Source organism: Callospermophilus lateralis, chromosome 13 (assembly GCF_048772815.1).
Source record: "Callospermophilus lateralis isolate mCalLat2 chromosome 13, mCalLat2.hap1, whole genome shotgun sequence".
NCBI classification, from domain to species: domain Eukaryota; kingdom Metazoa; phylum Chordata; class Mammalia; order Rodentia; family Sciuridae; genus Callospermophilus; species Callospermophilus lateralis.
The window spans coordinates 30,686,705-30,706,026 of record NC_135317.1 but is presented as its reverse complement, the minus strand read 5'-3'; the positions used below and the strand labels follow the sequence as shown (position 1 = coordinate 30,706,026).

Sequence of the window (19,322 nt, the reverse complement as noted above, 5' to 3'; positions counted from 1 at the left end):
GAAATTTTGAATATTTTCCAAAGAAAATATATGGACAGCAAATAAGTATATAAAAAGATGGCCAACATCTTAGTTATTAGGAAAACCCACATTAAAAATCACAAAGAAATGCTAATACTATTTAAAATGGCTTTAAGAATCCACTTTATAAATCAAGTACTGGGAAGAATGTGTAGCAACTAGAAATCTCATACATTGCTTATGCGGATGCAGAATGGTAGGACCACTTTGATAGTTCATCAGTGTAGAGATGGTTAAACAAACAACCTTCAGCAGTTCCCTCTCAGGTACTTAGCCAAGAGAAATCAAAACTTAATGCTAACATTAACATGAGGGCTGGGGCTTTAGCTCAGTGGCAGAGTGCTTGCCTTGCACATGTGAGACACTGAGTTTGATCCTTAGCGCCACATAAAAATAAACAAATTAAATAAAGGCATGCTGTCCGCCTACAACTATAAAAACAAATGAACAAACAACAACAAAAAAGAAACATTGCTAGTGGGACTGCAAATTGGTGCAACCAATCTGGAAAGCAGTATAAAGATTCCTCAGAAAACTTGAAATGGAACCACCATTTGACCCAGCTATCCCACTCCTCGGTTTATATCCAAAGGACTTAAAATCAGCATACTACAGTAATGCAACTGCATCAATGTTTATAGCAGCTCAATTCGCAATAGCCAAAACTATGAACCAACCTAGATGTCCTTCATTAGATGAATGGGTAAAGAAAATGTGGTGTATATACTCAATGGAATATTACTCAGCTTTAAAGAAGAGTGAAATTATGGCATTTGCCAGTAAATGGATGGAGTTGGAGAATATCATGCTAAGTTAAATAAGCCAATCCCCAAAAACCAAAGGCCAAATGTGTTCTCTAATATGAGGATGCTAATTCACAATAAGGTGGCGGGCACTGGACAAGCATAGCGTTACCTTAGATTAGGTAAAGAGAAGTAATGGGAGGGGAGAGGAAGGGATGTGAGGATAGGAAAGATAGTAGAATGAAACAGACATTATTACTGTATGTATATATCTGACTGCATGACCAATATAATTCTGCAAACATGTACACTCAGAGAAATGAGAAATTATATCCCTTCTATATATGATATATTAAAGTGCATAAATGCATTCTACTTTCATGTATAACTAATTAAAACAAATAAAAAATTAATTTAAAAAACCTATACATGAATAGTCACAGAAGTCTATTCATAATTGCCAAAAACAGAAAACAATTGAGATATCTTTGAGTAAATCCATGATGTGGTTCGTCCAATCAATGCAATACTCAGCATCAAAAAAAAAGAAACAACATTAAAACAGCATTTAAGAAAGAATGTGCAACTATGTGGATGAATCTGAAATTCATTATGCTCAGTCAAAGAAGCCAAATAGTAGTATCAACCTAAATAAAGCAATCAGAGAGATATTTTTCCCCCCAAGAATTCTGATTTCTTGCAGGGGGGAATAGCAGATTACCACAATGGGAATACTCATGTCTTAGTACACTGTGTGCATATTCACAGAGGTTGAGTCAAAGGGAAGGTTTTTTCCTTCTAATGCACAAAATGAGGATGATCACATCAAATATTTGAAACAATAATCCCTGGCACTATGATTAATAACACGAGTGGTGATAGTCCAAGGTTGAGTAGACATTACCAGGTAGAAGACCTAGTAGAAATTTTCATATGGAAGTTTGTGATCCTGACAGGGTGTTTTGTGATTCAGGTTTAATAACCCTTTCTTCATAAACTCCAGGCTTTTTGTATTGTTTATTTTATTCTGTAGGGTTGGCACAAGTGACTTCATTTTTATTCTGATAGCTTTCATATTTCTTCCACAATAATCAACTGCAAAAGGTGTGGTCAAAGAAAGGGTACACTCTGGAGAAATAGAATGAAAAATTTAGTCTTCCTTCAGTGGCTTTTAGCAATTTTTAAACTGGTTCTAAAATATGGGTCCTTTAAAATAAGTGGTTTGCAATTGTAAAGGGTTCAGTTTCTTTTCCATCAGTGGTAATTTTGTGAACTAGTATCACTGGCCCAGAGTGGAGGCAGTCTGACCATGTACCTTGCTTCCAGGGTAACAACACTGTCTTACTTATCCAGTTTAAACAGATCCCCTTTCCTGATACAGAACAAGATGCAGCTCTTGAAATGGGAGGCTGCACACGTTCCTGTATTAGCTGAAAGAAATTATTTTTGAGTGTAGAAGGACTAATTATGAATGTGCTTCAGTTTCTTCATCTTTAATGTGAAGATGATAATACCTACTTCAGAGAGTTGGTGAGGTTTAGAGATAATTCATGTAAATGGATTAGAAATGTGCATGGCATCAAGTTTTAAGGGCTCAGTGCATCTTAGCTCTTACTATCTAATCCATAATGTACCAGAAGTGTTCAGGCACCCAGCAAAATTTAATTACCATATCAGAAAAAGGTTTTGAGAAAATGTATTCAGTTATTTCAAACCAGGATGCTAAAAATATACTTGCTCTCACCTCCTTTCTGTCTGCACTTGAGTTAGAAGACGGTCAGGGAAATTATTGCTCTTTTAGTTCCCAGGCACTGGTGGGAGCCAAAGGCAGTTGGAAAAGGTCCAGTAGATCAGAGTGGGGAGTCCTGAGCTGAGGGTCAAGGCCAAAAACCAAGGCCAAAGAATCAGACATTGAGGATCAAGGACCTATGGAGCCAAAACATTCTTGGAATATTCTCTGGGTTTAGGACTATTTGCCAAATTACTTCCCCTCTCATGTTCACTGCTAATATCAGTGTTAATCTATCCAGCAAGTAGTGTAGCTTCTTTGAAAGTTACCCATGGGATTTAATGTTACCTAAGTTTGTACAGCCCAGATTCTTATTTTCTATTTAGATTCTTTCTACTTTGGGTGGGTTGTTGGGTATTTAGGGGATGAAAATAATATAGGAAATATTATATTTAAATATTTTTCTAAAATATTATTTTAGTCATTACTTTAATGCATTCAAATTTTGCCAAAAGAATGTACTTTTTTTAAAAAATAGAGTACATATAAAATAGTATATAGGTATGGATTGAGACCACGGAATCTATTGCACTGCCACTTAAACTAACAGAAACTAATGCTGCTTTTAAACTCTGAGTCATAAAATCTGGGAATAATTTGTAGAATTATAATTCTTACCATTAATTTTAAAAATCAAGCCCAGTGCTTCTTCAGTTTCTCTTCTAAAAATTAATTTATATGAAAACGGTTTTAAAAATCAGTTGTATGTATGCACAAGTTTGTCTGCTCATTTCATTTGTGAGTCCATAAAGATGATGAAAGTAATCATTTAAAACAGAAGATTGGGATAATTTTTTAAAAAAATGTTTTCAGAAAACTTTTTACAGCCCAAAACTTCAGTGTCATATGCATCTTGAAATACTCTTTTTTAGCTGTGCAATGGAGGATCCGTGACTGATCTTGTGAAAGGATTTCTGAAGAGGGGTGAAAGAATGAGTGAGCCTATAATTGCCTATATTTTACATGAAGCATTAATGGTAAGGCAATTTAAATTCTTTGTGCATTAATTATGAAGCTGTTTTAATTAAATAAAAAGTGTGGATCCTATTTTTAGAAAAATATTTCTACATTAGTATTTATTGATGCAAAAGTATATGCAAAGTCTGAAATGCTTTTCATGACTAATTCCTATTTCCATTGGAAATCGACTTTCCTTGTAGCAACAGGATCCTGAATTCTGATTTCTTGTGTTTCTTAGATCACGTAGTGATGAAAATAGAAAGTGTATTTTTTTAATTAATTGGTTTTCATTTGCCATCACCTTAAATAAATATATAAAAATTTTTCCTCTATTGAAATCAACACATTTTCTAATCAAATGTTTAGTAAAAGCTAAGGAGCATGCTTTGGTTTTGTGAATTTTTATATAATCCAAAGTAGAAAAGATGATCTTTGATTTGGCTAACTGAAGGTAAAACAGTGAAGGGTGAATTTCAATTTTTTCATGTATTTACTATTTATTTTGCCCAAATGTATTATATGAAAAATGTTTTTTTGGTTTGATGCTTTTTTTTTTTTTTTTTTTAAAAAAAGGGAGTCATTATTATTTCTCACCAACTAGGGACTTCAGCATTTACATAACAACAAAACTATCCACCGTGATGTAAAAGGAAATAACATTCTGTTGACCACTGAAGGTGGAGTTAAGCTGGTAGATTTTGGTAAGTTTTGTTTAAATGCATGAATTTGGGTCGCATAGTGAACTGTATGATATGATTTTATCATTTCCCAACCATTTTGCTTTTTCCATACATTGAAAATAGGGAAATATCAGTATCTCATTGGGTAAGAAATAAATAAATAAATAGGCAATTGAGAGATTTCCAGCTCTCAGGTCACCCAGCTTAGCCCTACATAACACTAATATAGTAAAACGTATAGTTTATTCTACAAAACAGATGGTGTCCCACACGACGCGATACTATAGCAGTATCTCCTGGCCATTATTATTGATGACTTTATAAATGGGCACATGTTCAAATCCAGGATTTCTGAGATGTGAGGGGATATCATTAAGGGTCATCTGGGGATATTTCCCGCCTCCTAAGAAGGAGACAGGGAAAGATGGTCTCTGTCTTCCTTGAGACCCTGTGCATTTACCATATTGCCTGAAACTAGTCTGGTCTCCTTGTGACCTTATAAAGCGCTCCATCCTGAGAAAGGCAGAGCTGAGAGAGTGAAGAATGGGGTTCCCTGATGACATAATCAAGTCACTAAGTCAATCGACTCTAGAGCTTACCCTTTCTCTGGACTTGTTGTTAGGTGAAATGATAAATTTCCATATTTACTAAGCCAATTTGAGGTTTCTGTGTTACAGCCAAAGGTGCCATCGTGTTGCATGCACCCTCATCTGGGCAGCTGCTTTTCAGCTGTGAAGGTGCTTTCTTATACTTCCTCTTGTTGGACCCTGCACTACAGCAATCCTCTGAGAGTGGGTGGCAGTGTTCCGGGACATCTCATTGTCCTGTAGGCTTTCCTCCCCTTCCCTTCCTCTGCACTCTGGCTGGGTAAGGTGTCCCATCTTGTGCTTCTATACCCTGTATATTTCTCTATTTTTAAATTCGCCACTTAGAACCATAGTTTCCTATATGGTCTTTATGTATAAGTAAAAAAAGAAATATGGATGGACAGGGTCTTTGAGAAGTAGGACCCTGTCTTTGTCTGTTTTGTAGACCTACTGCTTTGGGTATAGCAATTCATTGGCTGTAAATTGAATGAACAAACCTCCCTTCATTTTGCTGAATGGAGGGAATTTAATTAGTTTTAGATTAATTTCAAATTGTTTTAATATCCAAGTACCCAGTACTTTAGTATTTGACTTAGCCTGGGAATGAATTTCATAGCAGGTCGAGAAACTGATAATAGCATCTCCTTCAAACACACATCAGATTGTGCATTGTTTTTCTGACCTGAACTATTGCCAACTAATGAACAGTGGTGAGTTGACTATAAATACCTGATTTATAACTGGGGGGCAGCCAGTCTGTGTTTCTAGTTGAGTTGAGAGCCATATGCTTGACCAATCTGGCTGGGTATTAATAAGGACTTCTGTTTGAAATTGAAAAACAGCAACTCCTCACTGCTGCATAGACAGGGCCATTATTCTCCTCAGAGAATAATTTTGGCTCTACTCAAAGACAGTTTCAAATGGAGACCTTGATAGTTAACTTAAAATCTCGTAATTCCCTTGTCTTTAAAAAAAATGACTATAATGAATAGAGACTAGATTAAAAGTTGCTCAAACAAGTGTAGATAAACAACTTTTCCAGCCATTCAAGAAAAAATTGGCAAACTAGTATCTTTGAGAAATTATCTTCCTGGGATATCTTCTAAAATAGGTTAGATTAAAAAAAATAAGCCTAGATAATAAATAGGGCAACTTTTTATATGACACTTTAATAAAAATCATCTTAGGTTGGATAGCTAACAAAATGACAGCACTGGTTTTAGATCATTTGGTTTGTTGATTTCTTTTCAGCAATAATTAGAAATGAGAGCCATTTGGCTGCTTAAATGCAAGTCTGGCATCGAATACCAACATTTCATATATATTCTGTTCTCCATGGTAAGAGGACATGGGTTCAGTTCACCTTAAAAATGATTAGTGGGGCCAGGTGCAGTGGTGCACACCTGTAATTCCAGTGGCTCAGGAAGCTGAGGCAGGAGGATCACAAGCCTCAGCAATGGTGAGGTGCTAAGCAACTCAGGGAGACCCTGTGTCTAAATAAAATACCAAGAAGGGCTGGGGATGTGGCTCAGTGGTTGAGTGTCCCTGAGTTCAATCCCTGGCACCCCCACAAAAAATGATTAGTGGGTTATTGTCTGAATTAAAACCTGAGGAATGTAGATGTCTGTGTACATTGAGAAACTTTTTGAGGGTAGAAGGAATACGATGTGGTAAACCACAAACTGCAGAATCTAGTAATCAGTGCCCTCATTTTATGTTCAAATCAAGTGTTCAGAAAAGGCAACTGCTGGCAGTAAAGAGTTTTGGAATAAATTTTACTTTAATTTCTCATGTGATAAAACAGATCGTGAGCTCATATGGGATACTGAAGATCTTAGATGGCTGTCAGACACCTCATACTCAGAATTTCCAAAATTAAATCTCACCACCTCACCCATCACAAGAAATCTGTTATAGATCAAAAGTTTCCTATCTTAGAAAAAGTCACCTGCATCTACTCATTGCTCAAGCCAGAACTTAGGGTCATCCTCAAGTCTTTGCTTGTCCTTACCTCCCCGTATACAGCTAGTCACAAAACTTGTCTGTTAGGTCCCCGTGCTTGTGCTTAGTCCTGCTTGTCACCTCTTGCCTGGGCCCCTGAAATCGACTTTTCTGAATCCTTACATCTAGTCTTGTTTCCTTCCCTCCAGTCCATTCTGTAACAAGGGGGAGTCTCTCCACAAACATATCCAGTTCTCCCACTTTATTTTTGTTTCAATGACTTCCTCTAGTGACATAGAATAAGCTCTTTATTTTATTATTTTAGTTGTACAAATTTGTGGGGTACAGTTTTGTTTTGTTTTGGTACTGGGGATTGAACTCAGGGGCACTCGACCACTGAGCCACATCCCCAGCCCTATTTCATATTTTATTTAGAGACAAGGTCTCACTGAGTTGCTTAGTGCCTCACTTTTGCTGAGGTTGGCTTTGAACTTACGATCCTCCTGTCTCAGCCTCCTGAGCTGCTGGGATTACATGTGTGTGCCACTGTGCCTGGCTCTGGGGGGTACAGTTTTAATTACATGTATACAGTGTGTAATGACTAAGTCAGAGCAGTTGATATTTCCTTCTCCTTAAACTTTTAATTTTTTTCTTGATTAGCACATGATAATAATGGTACATATTGATGTGGCACTGATTGAATCAAAGGAATTGATGTTTCCATCTGATTATAATTACTTTGTGTTTGGAGTCTTTGATCTCTCTTCTTAGTTATTTGTAATATATACAACAGATTATAGTCCCTACAATGTGATAAATAGAATACTAGAACCCATTTCTACCTGTGTTTGGTAATCACTATTCATCCTCCTTCCAACTTTTCCTGCCCTCTCTTCTTAGCCTCTAATAATTTTTATTAAAATGTTCTGATTAACTGTAAGAAAGAACATTCAATGTTTGTCTTCTTATGTCTGATTTATTTCACTTACTATAATGATCTCAGTGCCATCCATTTCACTGCAAATGATAGGATATCATTTTTGTATAGTATTCCATATACTATATATATATATATATATATATATATATATATACACACACACCACATTTTCTTTATTCACTCATCCATTGATGTGCATCTAGTTTGATTCCTATATCTCAGTTATTGTGAATAATGCTTCAATAAACATATATTTCTTTGGTATACCTTTGTCTTTACCTTTTGATAATATACCCAATAGTGGGATTAATGTATCATAGAGTAGCTTTGTTTTTAATTTTTCAGAGAACCTCCATACTGGTTTTCCATAATGGCAATAATAATTTATTCTCCCACCAACAGTGTATGAGGGTTCCCTTTTTTTCCATATCTTCACCAGTATTTGTTATTTGGGGGGGGGGTTAAAAATAACTGTTGTAACTAGATTGGGGTGATATCTACTTGTGGTTTTGATTTGCATTTCTCTGATGGCTAATGCTGTTGAGTATTTTTCATAAATTTGTTGGTCATTTGAATTACTTCAGAATAAGCTCTTAATGATTAATGCCTCCTTTATATCCTTTGGTGCTCACCGGGAACCTGTCTTCCTGTTACCTATTAGCCACATCAGTCTCTTGCAGTACCTTAAATATGCCACAATCTTTCTTAGGGTTCTTATATGTATTACTGAGGAAGTACTTTAAAGTTTATTAATATGCATTTCTCTTTCACTTACCCTAGAGTACAGTATTAACCCCACTGTACCTGATGCAACATTTCTAGGGGAAGATTTATTATTGCAGAAGGAATGCAGAAAAATGACTGGGGTAATATTCAGCTTTTAACCTTCAAATATAGGAATTTGTAGTAAGGCCCAGGCTGTCTCCTGAAAAAGTCCGTCCAAATTACTTTAGCATATGAAAAGAGAATTTCCAGGGTAATACCATACGGTTCATGTAAAAGGGTGGGAAGAAGAGAGAAACCCTTTGCAAATTCTAGGAAGATTATGGAAAGATGAAACAAAGTCTGGCAGGAGAGCAAGCTGAGCTTTTAACAAGTGAAGATGACAGTGAGGACAGGAAGATGTTCCTAAGCCTAACACTTCCACTCTCATTCACTGCACAGAGGAGGCCACTTCATCGTCAGCTGCATGTCCTTGTTACCATGGAGCAGCAGAGTGATTAGGCAGAGGAAAGACTCAGGTTAACTTCCCCAAATCTTTACGCTTAGTTTCTAGAAACTTCAAAGTAACTGATAATCTGGCCGAAGAGTGTCTAGAGGGAGTTTCTTAGGGGACCAGGTGGTTGTATGAGGCACAGCTCAGATTACCTGGGCCAGGACTGAAGGTGAGGCATAGTCAGACCTCAGAGTGTTCTCAGCTTAATCTGCCAAGAGGAACTAAGAAAGTCTGCTGTACGAGAAGAACAGACCACAAGCTCGGTGGCTCCAGATGCCAGTACAGGGAGCCAGTCGGGCAGACAAAAGCACATGGCCTCAGAGACTAGAGACCCACCCTTCTTCTTCTCCCTGCCTCAAGGTCTTAAAGGAGGAGGGATGACCTCTGAAAGATGGAGCAAACACTTATCCAAGACAAACTGAACTCTATTGAAAAGGGCTTTCAGATTAATCAGATCTGACTCAGCTTCACTTTCCTCCCAGACAGTTATGAGGCACCATAATTATAGGCAAAATGAAGAAATGGAAAATTCCCTATGTATCAAGAGTAGATATTGAATTTTTGACCAGTTCCAGGTATGATACTTTATCTGAATAGAAACCTCCCGACTCCTGTACACCATTAACTTCGGTGTGCCTGACTGTGCACTTCCGCAACACCCTGTACTTCATTTCACCAACCAGTTGTCAAACTTTATTATAACGATATGTTTTATTTGACTGCTGTTCTGCTAAGCTTTAAACTTCACAGTGACAGGGTTGCTTTGTTCTAGAACCCATCATGGTACTGACAAATGGAAAATGGTTATAAGTACTGCCAAATGAATGAATGAATGACAGGGAGGATTTTCCATGCAATTGTGTGACCATGGGAAAGTCTCTTTAAAATCTCCAGGCACATCAATCTGTTCATCTAACAGTGTGGAAAAGGATATTTACTACTTCCTAAGGTTGGTGCTACTGAGTAAATAGGATGCTAGGTGTAAACTATTTGGCATAATAACTGACACATGATAATCCTGAAAATCTGAGCTATTATCATTGCCCTGAAATAGTAATCCCACCCCGCTTCCTACTAAGTACTGTACACGAGGTAGTTCCTTGATAAAGGGTGGTGAGAGAATAAAAATCTTAGTTCCAGGGGTCTCTTTGTTAAAAAAACAAGCAAACAATTGCTCTATGTTATAATAAACTCAGTTATTACTTTAAATATCAAGCAAATTAATTACACTGAAAATAAGATTAAGTTTGCTAATACTAGTCATGAATACGACCTTTAAGAAAACCTTTCCTTTTCTTTTTTTTTTTTTTTTTTTGTTAAGTGGAATACACTTTTACAGAAAACCTCTGGACACCTTAGAGAGCAAAGAGGCAAGTGAGCTTGTAAACATTATTAATGAAATGCATTAGCAGTCACTGGTATCTGATCAGTCCATAAATAATATGACTTCCCAGGAGATAAACCCCTTTAGGCAAGTCAACTAAAGTCTGAAAAAGTAGTCCTTATCTTGAATAGAAGATGAAAGAGGCTAAATTTAAAGGGCAGTCCTCAGTTCTCATTTCTATAGATTTCTCTCTGGGGAACTTCATTTCTAATAGGATAGTTAACATTTCAATACAGAAGTACAGAACGTACTTTTTTTGTGATTTATTTAGACATTGTTCTTATGACAGAATATTTTATGGCTTTAAATCTCTTATTACCCACATGCCCCATTTTAGACCAAATCCCCAATGCATAATGTAGGTCAAAGAGAAGTTGTGATTTATTCATTAATAACCCACTTTTTAGCATCAAGGGAAGCAGGTACACCTGAACTTAAAAACTAGGAAGAATCCTTCATTTCTTTTGTTCTTGCTTAATAATTCAGAAAAAAAAAAAAAAGCCATTAGCTGGGACAAGCAAGCCTGGGAATAGGGGGTGCAGATCAGCACACAGTTTGGAGACTGGTGGAGTGAGGAAGGTGTCCGGCTGGGAGGGCATTGGTAGTGGTGTCCTGGGATGGAGTGCTGGATCCCCAGGTGGGAAGAGAAGGATATTCTTGTGGGTTGATGGCAGTGACCACAGTTGGGTTCTAAGAGCCAGAGCAAGGTGAGGGGGCATATGCACAGGGATGGGGGTGAAGGCATAAAATTAGGGACTTCATCAAGAAATACTCTGGGACACTGAGAGCAGGGATTTTTACTTAAATTTTTTAAACAGTTAATTCTTAAGGAAAAAAGAACTATAAATATGAAAAATATATAAAATTATAAATATGAAATAAAGTGAACCCAGTGGTATTGGGTTGAAATTGAAGAAACAATGTGAGCTCATGATTTTCAATATATACAAACAGAAGCATAATATGTGTATGTGATAGATCTCTGTAGAGAGTTTAACTAGCTGTTACTATTAAGAGGTATTGGGAGATTTGACACCCCCAAGAGAGAGCACATCAAGCACTTAGCTCTTGGCTTTTAAATACAGTTCTCAACTATAAGGAATTAAGAATTCTTAGAGAATTTGGTTGATTTTAGGGCTACAGAAGGTAGCCTGGAATTTATGGGTATCTAGAAAGTTAAAAAAAAATTCAAAAAACTATGGAGGCTCTTCAAAGAGGCAGAGATGGCAATTTGAGATAATTCTCTCTGACTAGATCTAAGACAATTTGAACATCAAAATAATGATAATAAATGGTGGTAATGAGGCCAATCCATGCAGGGAAATGGATGGCATTAGAGCAGATTATGCTAAGTGAAGCCAGCCAATCCCTAAAAAACAAATGCCAAATGTCTTCTTTGATATAAGGAGAGCAACTAAGAACAGAGCAGGGAGGAAGAGCATGAGAAGAAGATTAACATTAAACAGGGAGGAGAGGTGGGAGGGAAAGGGAGAGAGAAGGGAAAGTGCATGGAAATGGAAGGAGACCCTCATTGTTACACAAAATTACATATAAGAGGATGTGAGGGGAAAGGGAAAAAAAAGGGAGAGAAATGAATTACAGTAGATGGGGTAGAGAGAGAAGATGGGAGGGGAGGGGAGGGGGGATAGTAGAGGATAGGAAAGATAGCAGAATACAACAGTCACTAGTATGGCAATATGTAAAAACGTGGATGTGTAACCAAAGTGATTCTGCAATCTGTATACGGGGTAAAAATGGGAGTTCATAACCCATTTTAATCAAATGTATGAAATATGATATGTCAAGAGCTTTGTAATGTTTTGAACAACCAATAATAAAAAAAATTAAAAAAAAAATAAAATAAAATTGAGGCCAATCCATTGAAGAAAATAGAAATCTGCTAATCCATGTAGGCATGTACATGTGCATGCATGTGCACACATACCCACACACACATGTGAATAAATAAAGAGAACCAAAAACTTTTCCCTATGGAAGAATGCCAGCTAATAAATACAGGAAGAATAATGAAAATTAAAAATCATTTGGCAGCCATCATAATAATAATTAATTCACCCAAAAATTTCAAAAATGCTAGCATTAATGGGTTAAGTTTTGAAAAGAAATAAGATTAGTCTCATAGTTCAAAATAACTCTCTGCAAGATATTTATTAATAATAAACGATAAACTTTGTAGGGAAGAAGACTGGCAGGCGACTATTAATGAGTGACCCAAATGAACGTAACTAGTCATGAGACAAACGAAAATCACGTCATTATTGAGGGGATGATGGCCAGCGTCTCTTTAAGGGGTTCTTCTTCCTGCCCAGGATAATCCAGGCCACCCTAAAATTTACAATCTTAAATATTTAGTAAATAACAAAGCACAAATACTCAAAAATATATTTACAGAACATGAAGCCCCTGATAGACCTAGCCCACAAGGGTTCTGGAAGTAGACAAAGGCAAAATAGCTCCCCTGGCTTATTTAAGGGGATACATCAAGGCAGGGACAAGGTTTCCAGGGCAGAGTCTTGCTTCAAGATGTTTTGCAGTCAGCAGGCTGACTGACATCTTGGCAGGCCACACCCATCTCAGGTGCTGTGTGGGATCTTTGGCAGAGCTTAAAGAGGAAGTTCACCGGCATCAGGAGGTCAGTCCCTGTCCAGGGTGCCATAAAAGGTTCCCAGTGCCAGACTTATCCACTCAGGAGGCTACTATGAGCAACAGTCCACACACAGCCCACAGATGGCTTTCGATACACCACCTGATGGGCTGCAATGAAAAGACCTTAGCATCACGTCTCTGATATTTCTACCAAAAATAAAGTTATGAGAGAATATCCACCAAGCCCAAACTGGGAACAATTCTTTAAATAACTGGCCTGAAATCTTAAAAAAAAAATGTCAAGGTCATGAAATTCAAGGAGAGTTGAAGAACTATTCCAGACTGAAAGAGATTAGAGAGACTGGCAACTAAAAGCAGCAACTCATCCTGACTGTTTTGCTTAAAGAACATAATTGGGTTGGGTGCAGTGGTACATGCCTGTAATCCCAGCAGCTTTCACAGGTTCAAAGCCAGCCTCAGCAACAGCAAGGCGCTAAGCAACTCAGTGAGACCCTGTCTCTAAATAAAATACAAAATAGGGCTGGAGATGTGGCTCAATGGTCGAGTGCCCCTGAGTTCAATCCACGGTAGCAAAAGAAAAGAACATGTGGTATAGTTAATGAAATTTAAAAGACATCTGAAGATCAGATGATAGAAATGTATCAGTTTAAACTTGCTGATTTTGACTGTTGTATAGGGGGAATGTCCTTGTTTGTAATAATTCAACTAAAGTTTCCAAGGGTGAAAGAACATTATGTGGATCACATACTCCCAAGTGGTTCAGAAAAAAAATGTACTTTGTATTCCTTTTGCCAACTTTCTCTAAGGTTGAAAAATTTTAAAAAAAATCTATACAGTAGAGACTAGAGATTTAGCATATACACACACACACTTATACATACACACGTATATATTATACATGCATATATATACACACATACATATATATATACACATACATATACGTGCATGTATATATACACACATATATACTAATTGAATGTTATGAATCTTGAGACTCTGAGAGCTAGTGTCTTATAGAATGGAATTATATACTGGAAAAAAAGAGAAAAACATTTTTAATAATTGACAAAGCTTTAGAATTTTTCTACATATATAAAAATTTAATACTTTGGGTAGGGTGTATTATTGAACTTTGCAGACATGACTCCTACCTTATTTGAAAGGAAGGACATTTATAATTATTTGTTATATAAAACTAAACAATAAGTAAGTAGATTCTATAGTGATCTGATTCTGTTGAACCTAGGGTTCAAGTGTTTCAAACTGATCATGTTTCAAAGTTGAGTTAAGGCATTAGATATTATAGATAATGCTGTATTCTGTAGACAAGGTTCTTTTAGTCATAAGGACCAGAAATCCAAACTAGCTCCAAAAACGGGAAGGATACAGAAGTCAATCTCATAGATGAGAACAGGGTTGAGGTGACTGGATCTGGGTCAGGGAAGTAGAAGGTAGAAGCCAAGACTGCTCCCTCTGTCTCTTGCTCTCTCCATGGAGAAACAGTCTCTGCTCTCTGCTTCTTTATGAGTGTGTGCAGACCACCTTCTGGAGATATCAGATTGCCCAAAGCTACTCAGGAAACACTAGCCTTCAACCTCCTCTGCTGTTAGACTTTATGGGTCCGATGCCAACAGCTAACTGACCCAGATTTTTTAATCTCTCAAACTAAAAGGAATTTGGAGTAGGAGAACAAGCTCCTTTGTTCCAAGCTGGATCAGATATTCTCTTTGCGTCCATTTAGTTATGAACAGAGAAGGTTCCAGCAAGGCTGCCTGGGCCCTCTCCTTCTGCAAAAGACTGTGAATGAAGAATTTTTTTTCCGAAGAGCATTTTTAAAGGGGTGAGAAAAATATTTTCTAAATATTCTAGAGAAATTTTTTTCCCCTTATTGATGCATGTTACGCATGTTACCCTGTGCTCTGACAGGTATTTAAAATTTTAGATTTTAGTTGCTAAAAATAAATTACATAACTAGATTATGTAAAAAATCTGTAATATAAGTTAAAAGTAAGTTGCAGACATTTTGAAAGAGTTGTGGTTTTGCTTAGCAACAGATAAAAAAAGAACTTTGTATTTAGGGACTTATGTAATACAGAAACAAAATACTTTAACATAGCAGGAGAGATTTTAATAAGAGGTACCAAGTGTGCTTTTCTATTGTGAGCTAACTGAATGAATCAAAGAGGACTTCTTTATATTTCTAAGAATCACTTCTTTGCCTCTCCGTCTTTCTCATTGTAAAATAAGTGTTTTGAACTAGAACTGAAAATGATCTTAATCTGCAACTCTAAAATTTTAAAAGCCTGAAGAGCTTTCACATGAATGAATGATTCTTGTGGTAGAGCAGGAGAGAGGACAATGGGAGAGGTGAATGGGACAGAAGGTGATGATAAGATGAGACAAGGTATCAGTAATGAGAGTGCACCATGAATAACAAGTAGAGTGTGTACTCAGTTCTCTATAACTGAGGTCCAGTACAAGTGCATACTTCTACAGACTTGAGTGGTGCAGGACTGGGGAGAGCCCTGGTAGAGCCCTGGCCTAGTATGTGCAAGGACCAGGGGTTTTTCCCTAATACTCCAATCAAACAAACAAGAAAGAGAAAATAAAAAGAACTGAATGGTGCAGACAACTCTGGACATGATTCATAAGTCTAAAGCTGAGGAGAAGGTAGCAAGCAGTGAGATTTTGATGTCTTTAGAGAAAACATCATACTTTCTTCATTTTAGGAGTGAACCCAGGGCTTATGAGTGAGCACATGTTCTATCACTAAGTCACATCCCTAGCCTGAACTACATCCTAAAGAAAGAGGTAAATCTAGAGCCAGGTAGAGCCAGCCATTCCAACCTGGACTCATCTTATAGACTCACTGAGTGTTAAAGCTGGGGAGAACTTTGAATATCATTTGGCTCAGGACCATCAGAATATTTTTTTTAATTAACTTGTTTATTATTTCTTACATATATCACAATTGAGGAGTGCATTACATTCATAATTTTTTTGCATTGTAATTCTTACTATACCTTTATACCACAATTTATCAAATCTCTGTATATAAGGTATGTTGACACCAAATTCACATCCTCATACATGAATTTTGTATAATGATGACCATCTCAAGGATAGTGGAAGGAGACCATCAGAAGATTTTTGGTCCCCCTTATATGTCAAAAGGTTGTCTAAATATGAGTTTCCTAGAGAGAAAGGGTATAGCCTGCATGAGATTCACTAAGTAATTTTTGACCCGTAAGCAATAAAGGATCATTGATTTATTCCTATCTTCTGAATTAACAAAGGGAAAAAAAAGTTTAGGGAGAGAAAGTGTTTTGTTGAAAGGTACACTTCAATGTATTTTTTATTAGAGATGTACAATAATTCTGAAAAATGTCAACCGTGGAGTGTTGCATATGTTTACTAAATACTATTTAAACAAGATTATCAGATATAGCACTGTTTATAAATCATATATGATTATTTATGTACTTTAAATCTTTTAAAAATCTTTAAGAAGAAAGTTGTATATTTGATAGGGAGGTCTTAGGCCTTTTTCTCCTATGGCAGCTGTAAAATATTCTACTTTTTTTTCCCCTTTTAAAAAATAACACATTTTTATTGTGATCAGTGTGTGTATGTGTGTGTGTGTGTGTGTGTGTGTGTGTGTTTAAAACATAAAATTTACTATTGTGACCATTTTAATTGTACAACTGAGTGGTATTAAAGATATTCATGTTATTGTGTCACCATTGCTACCATCTATCCATGGGACTCTATTTATATTGCAAAACTGAAATTCTGTACTCGTTATAACTCCCCATTTTCTCCTCCTTCCAAACCCCAAAACCTATCATTGTATTTTGTTTCTTTGAATTTTACTACTCTCAGTACCTCATAAGGTGGAACTGTGTATTATGTGTCTTGTTGTTACTGGTTTATTTCACTTAGGATGATGTCCTTGAGATTTATCCATGTAGTGTGTCAAATATAGTGTGTGTCAAATTTTACTTTCTTTTTAAGGCTGAAGGATATTCCCTCATATCTATATGACAAATTATGTCCATCCATTAATTTGTGGATGGAAACTTAGTTTGTGTAAATCTTTTGGCTATTACCAATAATGCTTCTAAAAACAAGGGATGTACAAATAAATGTCTCATTGAGTCCTTTCACTCAGTTATTTTGGGTATTGCTGGATCATACAGTAATTCTCTTTTTATATTTTGAAGAATTGTGATACTGTTTTCTACAATTGCTGTACTATTTATATTCCCACAAGCAGTGCACAAGTGTTCTATTTTATTCTTATTCTCCTCAGTGCTAGTTTCTGGTTTTTTGTTTGTTTGTTTTAATAGCAGCCATGCTAATGGGTGTGAGGTTTTGGTTTGTATTTTTCTAATGATGTTGAACATCTTTTTCTCTGATTATTGGTCATTTGTATATTTTCTTTGGAAAAATCTCTCTCCAACTCTTTTGAACATTTTAAAAATCAGGTTGTTTGTTCTGTTGTCACTGAGTTTTAGGAGTTCTTTATATATTCTGAATATTAATCCCTCATCAGATATATTATATGCAATATGTTCTCCCATTCGGTGGGTTGCCTTTTTACCCTGTTAATTTTCCTCTGTCAGTAGTGTCTTTTGATGGCTAAAGCTTTGGAGTTTCACAAAGTCCACTCTCTCTACTTTTTCCTTTATTACCTATGCTTTTGGTGTCTTTTCTAGGATATCATCCTAAAATCCAATGTCAAGAAGCTTTTCTCCTATGCTTTCTTCAAAGGGGTTTGTAGATTTAGCTCTTATGTTTGAGACTTTGATCCATTTGGAGTCCATTTTAGTATATGGTGTTAAGTAAAGGTCCAACTTCATTTTTTTTGCATGTAAATATCCACTTTTCCCAGCACCATTTCTTGGAAAGACTGTGCTTTCCCCATTGAATAGTCTTGGTACTCTTATCAAAAAAATCCACAGATCATACATACAGTTCTTTATTTCTTGACTCTTTGTTCTATCCCATTGGCATGTCTGTCTGTCTTTATGTCAAAGCCATAGTGTTTGGATTACCACATTTTAAAAATAAGTTTTGAAATCAGGAAGTATGAATCCTCCAACTTTATTGTTTTTTTTTTTTAAGAATTCTTTTTGGCTGTTTAGGGTTCCTTTAACTTCATGCAAACTTTAGGGTAGTTTTTCTATTTCTGAAAAAAATGTTATTGGAATTTTGGTAACAATTGCATTCAATTTGTAGATTCCTTTGGGTAATATTGATATATTAACAATATTAAGTCTTCCAATTCAAACAAGAATGTGTACCCATTTGTTTGTATCTTTTTATAATTTTTTTCAGTAATGATTTGTAGTATTAGTATATAAGTTCTTTTTATATACATATCATATTATTTCTGAATAATATGATATGAATGTGTATTTTATTGTTGTATAATGTTGTGTCTATGTCTCTTAGATCTATTTTATTTTTTGTGTTTTTTAAGAACTCTGTTTCCTTACTTATTTTACTCATCTTACTTCTTCCTTCCAATTTAGATATCATTTATTTATTTTTCTTGCTTAATTTCTTGGGCCAGGACTGCTAGTACCATGCTAAATAGAAGTGGTGTATGCAGGGATCCTTTCCTTGTTCCTGATCTTAGAAGAAAAGCTTTCAGTCTTTGACCATTGAATAGGATGAAAAATTGTGAGTTTTTCAAATATTGATCTTATTATATTGAGGTCATTTCCTTCTATCTCTAGTGTGTGTGTGTGTGTGTGTGTGTGTGTGTGTGTGTAATCATGAAAGGATTTTGGATTTTGTCAAGTGTTGTTTCTATATACAATGATTGTGTAGTTTTTTTCCTCTTAATTTTGTTAATATGTGGATCAATTGTCATTTATTGAACCTATCCTTGTATTCTAGGAATAAATTTTACTTGGTTATTTATTTTAAGATTTATTTGAATTTAAGATATATTTGAATTTTTAAAGGTATATTTGAATTTGGTTTCCTAGTATTTTGTTTAGGATTTTTATTATTCATATTCTTATGGGATAATGGTACATAAAATCCTTTTTGGGTATTTTTCTGGCTTTGGTATAAGGGCAGTGCTGGTCATATGGAAAGAATAAGGAATTTTTTTCTTCCTCAGCCCTATTTATTTATTTATTTATTTATTTATTATTTCTTTTGAGACAGGGTCTTGCTAAGTTGCTGGAGTCTAACTTATCTTCCTCCCTTATCCTCCCAAGTACTGGGATTACAGGTGTATGCTACCATATCCTGCTATATTTATCTTTTTAAATTGATTGGGACTTATTTGTGGCCAATCATGTCATCTGTTCTGGAAAATGTCTCATGTGCACTTGAGAAGAATGTGTATTCTATTGTTGTGTAATGTTGTTCCTATGTCTCTTAGATCTATTTCATTTATTGTGGTTTTTAA

The 19,322-nt window shown here is 35.9% G+C and overlaps 1 protein-coding gene across 1 annotated transcript in view; it reads left to right on the top strand.

The window, feature by feature from the left end:
• Positions 1 to 19,322, top strand: part of Myo3a (myosin IIIA) — a 194,772-nt gene that overhangs the window by 20,305 nt on the left and 155,145 nt on the right. Inside the window, exons 3-4 of the mRNA XM_076831740.1 lie at positions 3,426 to 3,530; positions 4,115 to 4,214. Of these exons, the coding sequence (XP_076687855.1) occupies positions 3,426 to 3,530; positions 4,115 to 4,214 (205 nt within the window). The remainder of the gene's footprint in view (positions 1 to 3,425; positions 3,531 to 4,114; positions 4,215 to 19,322) is intronic.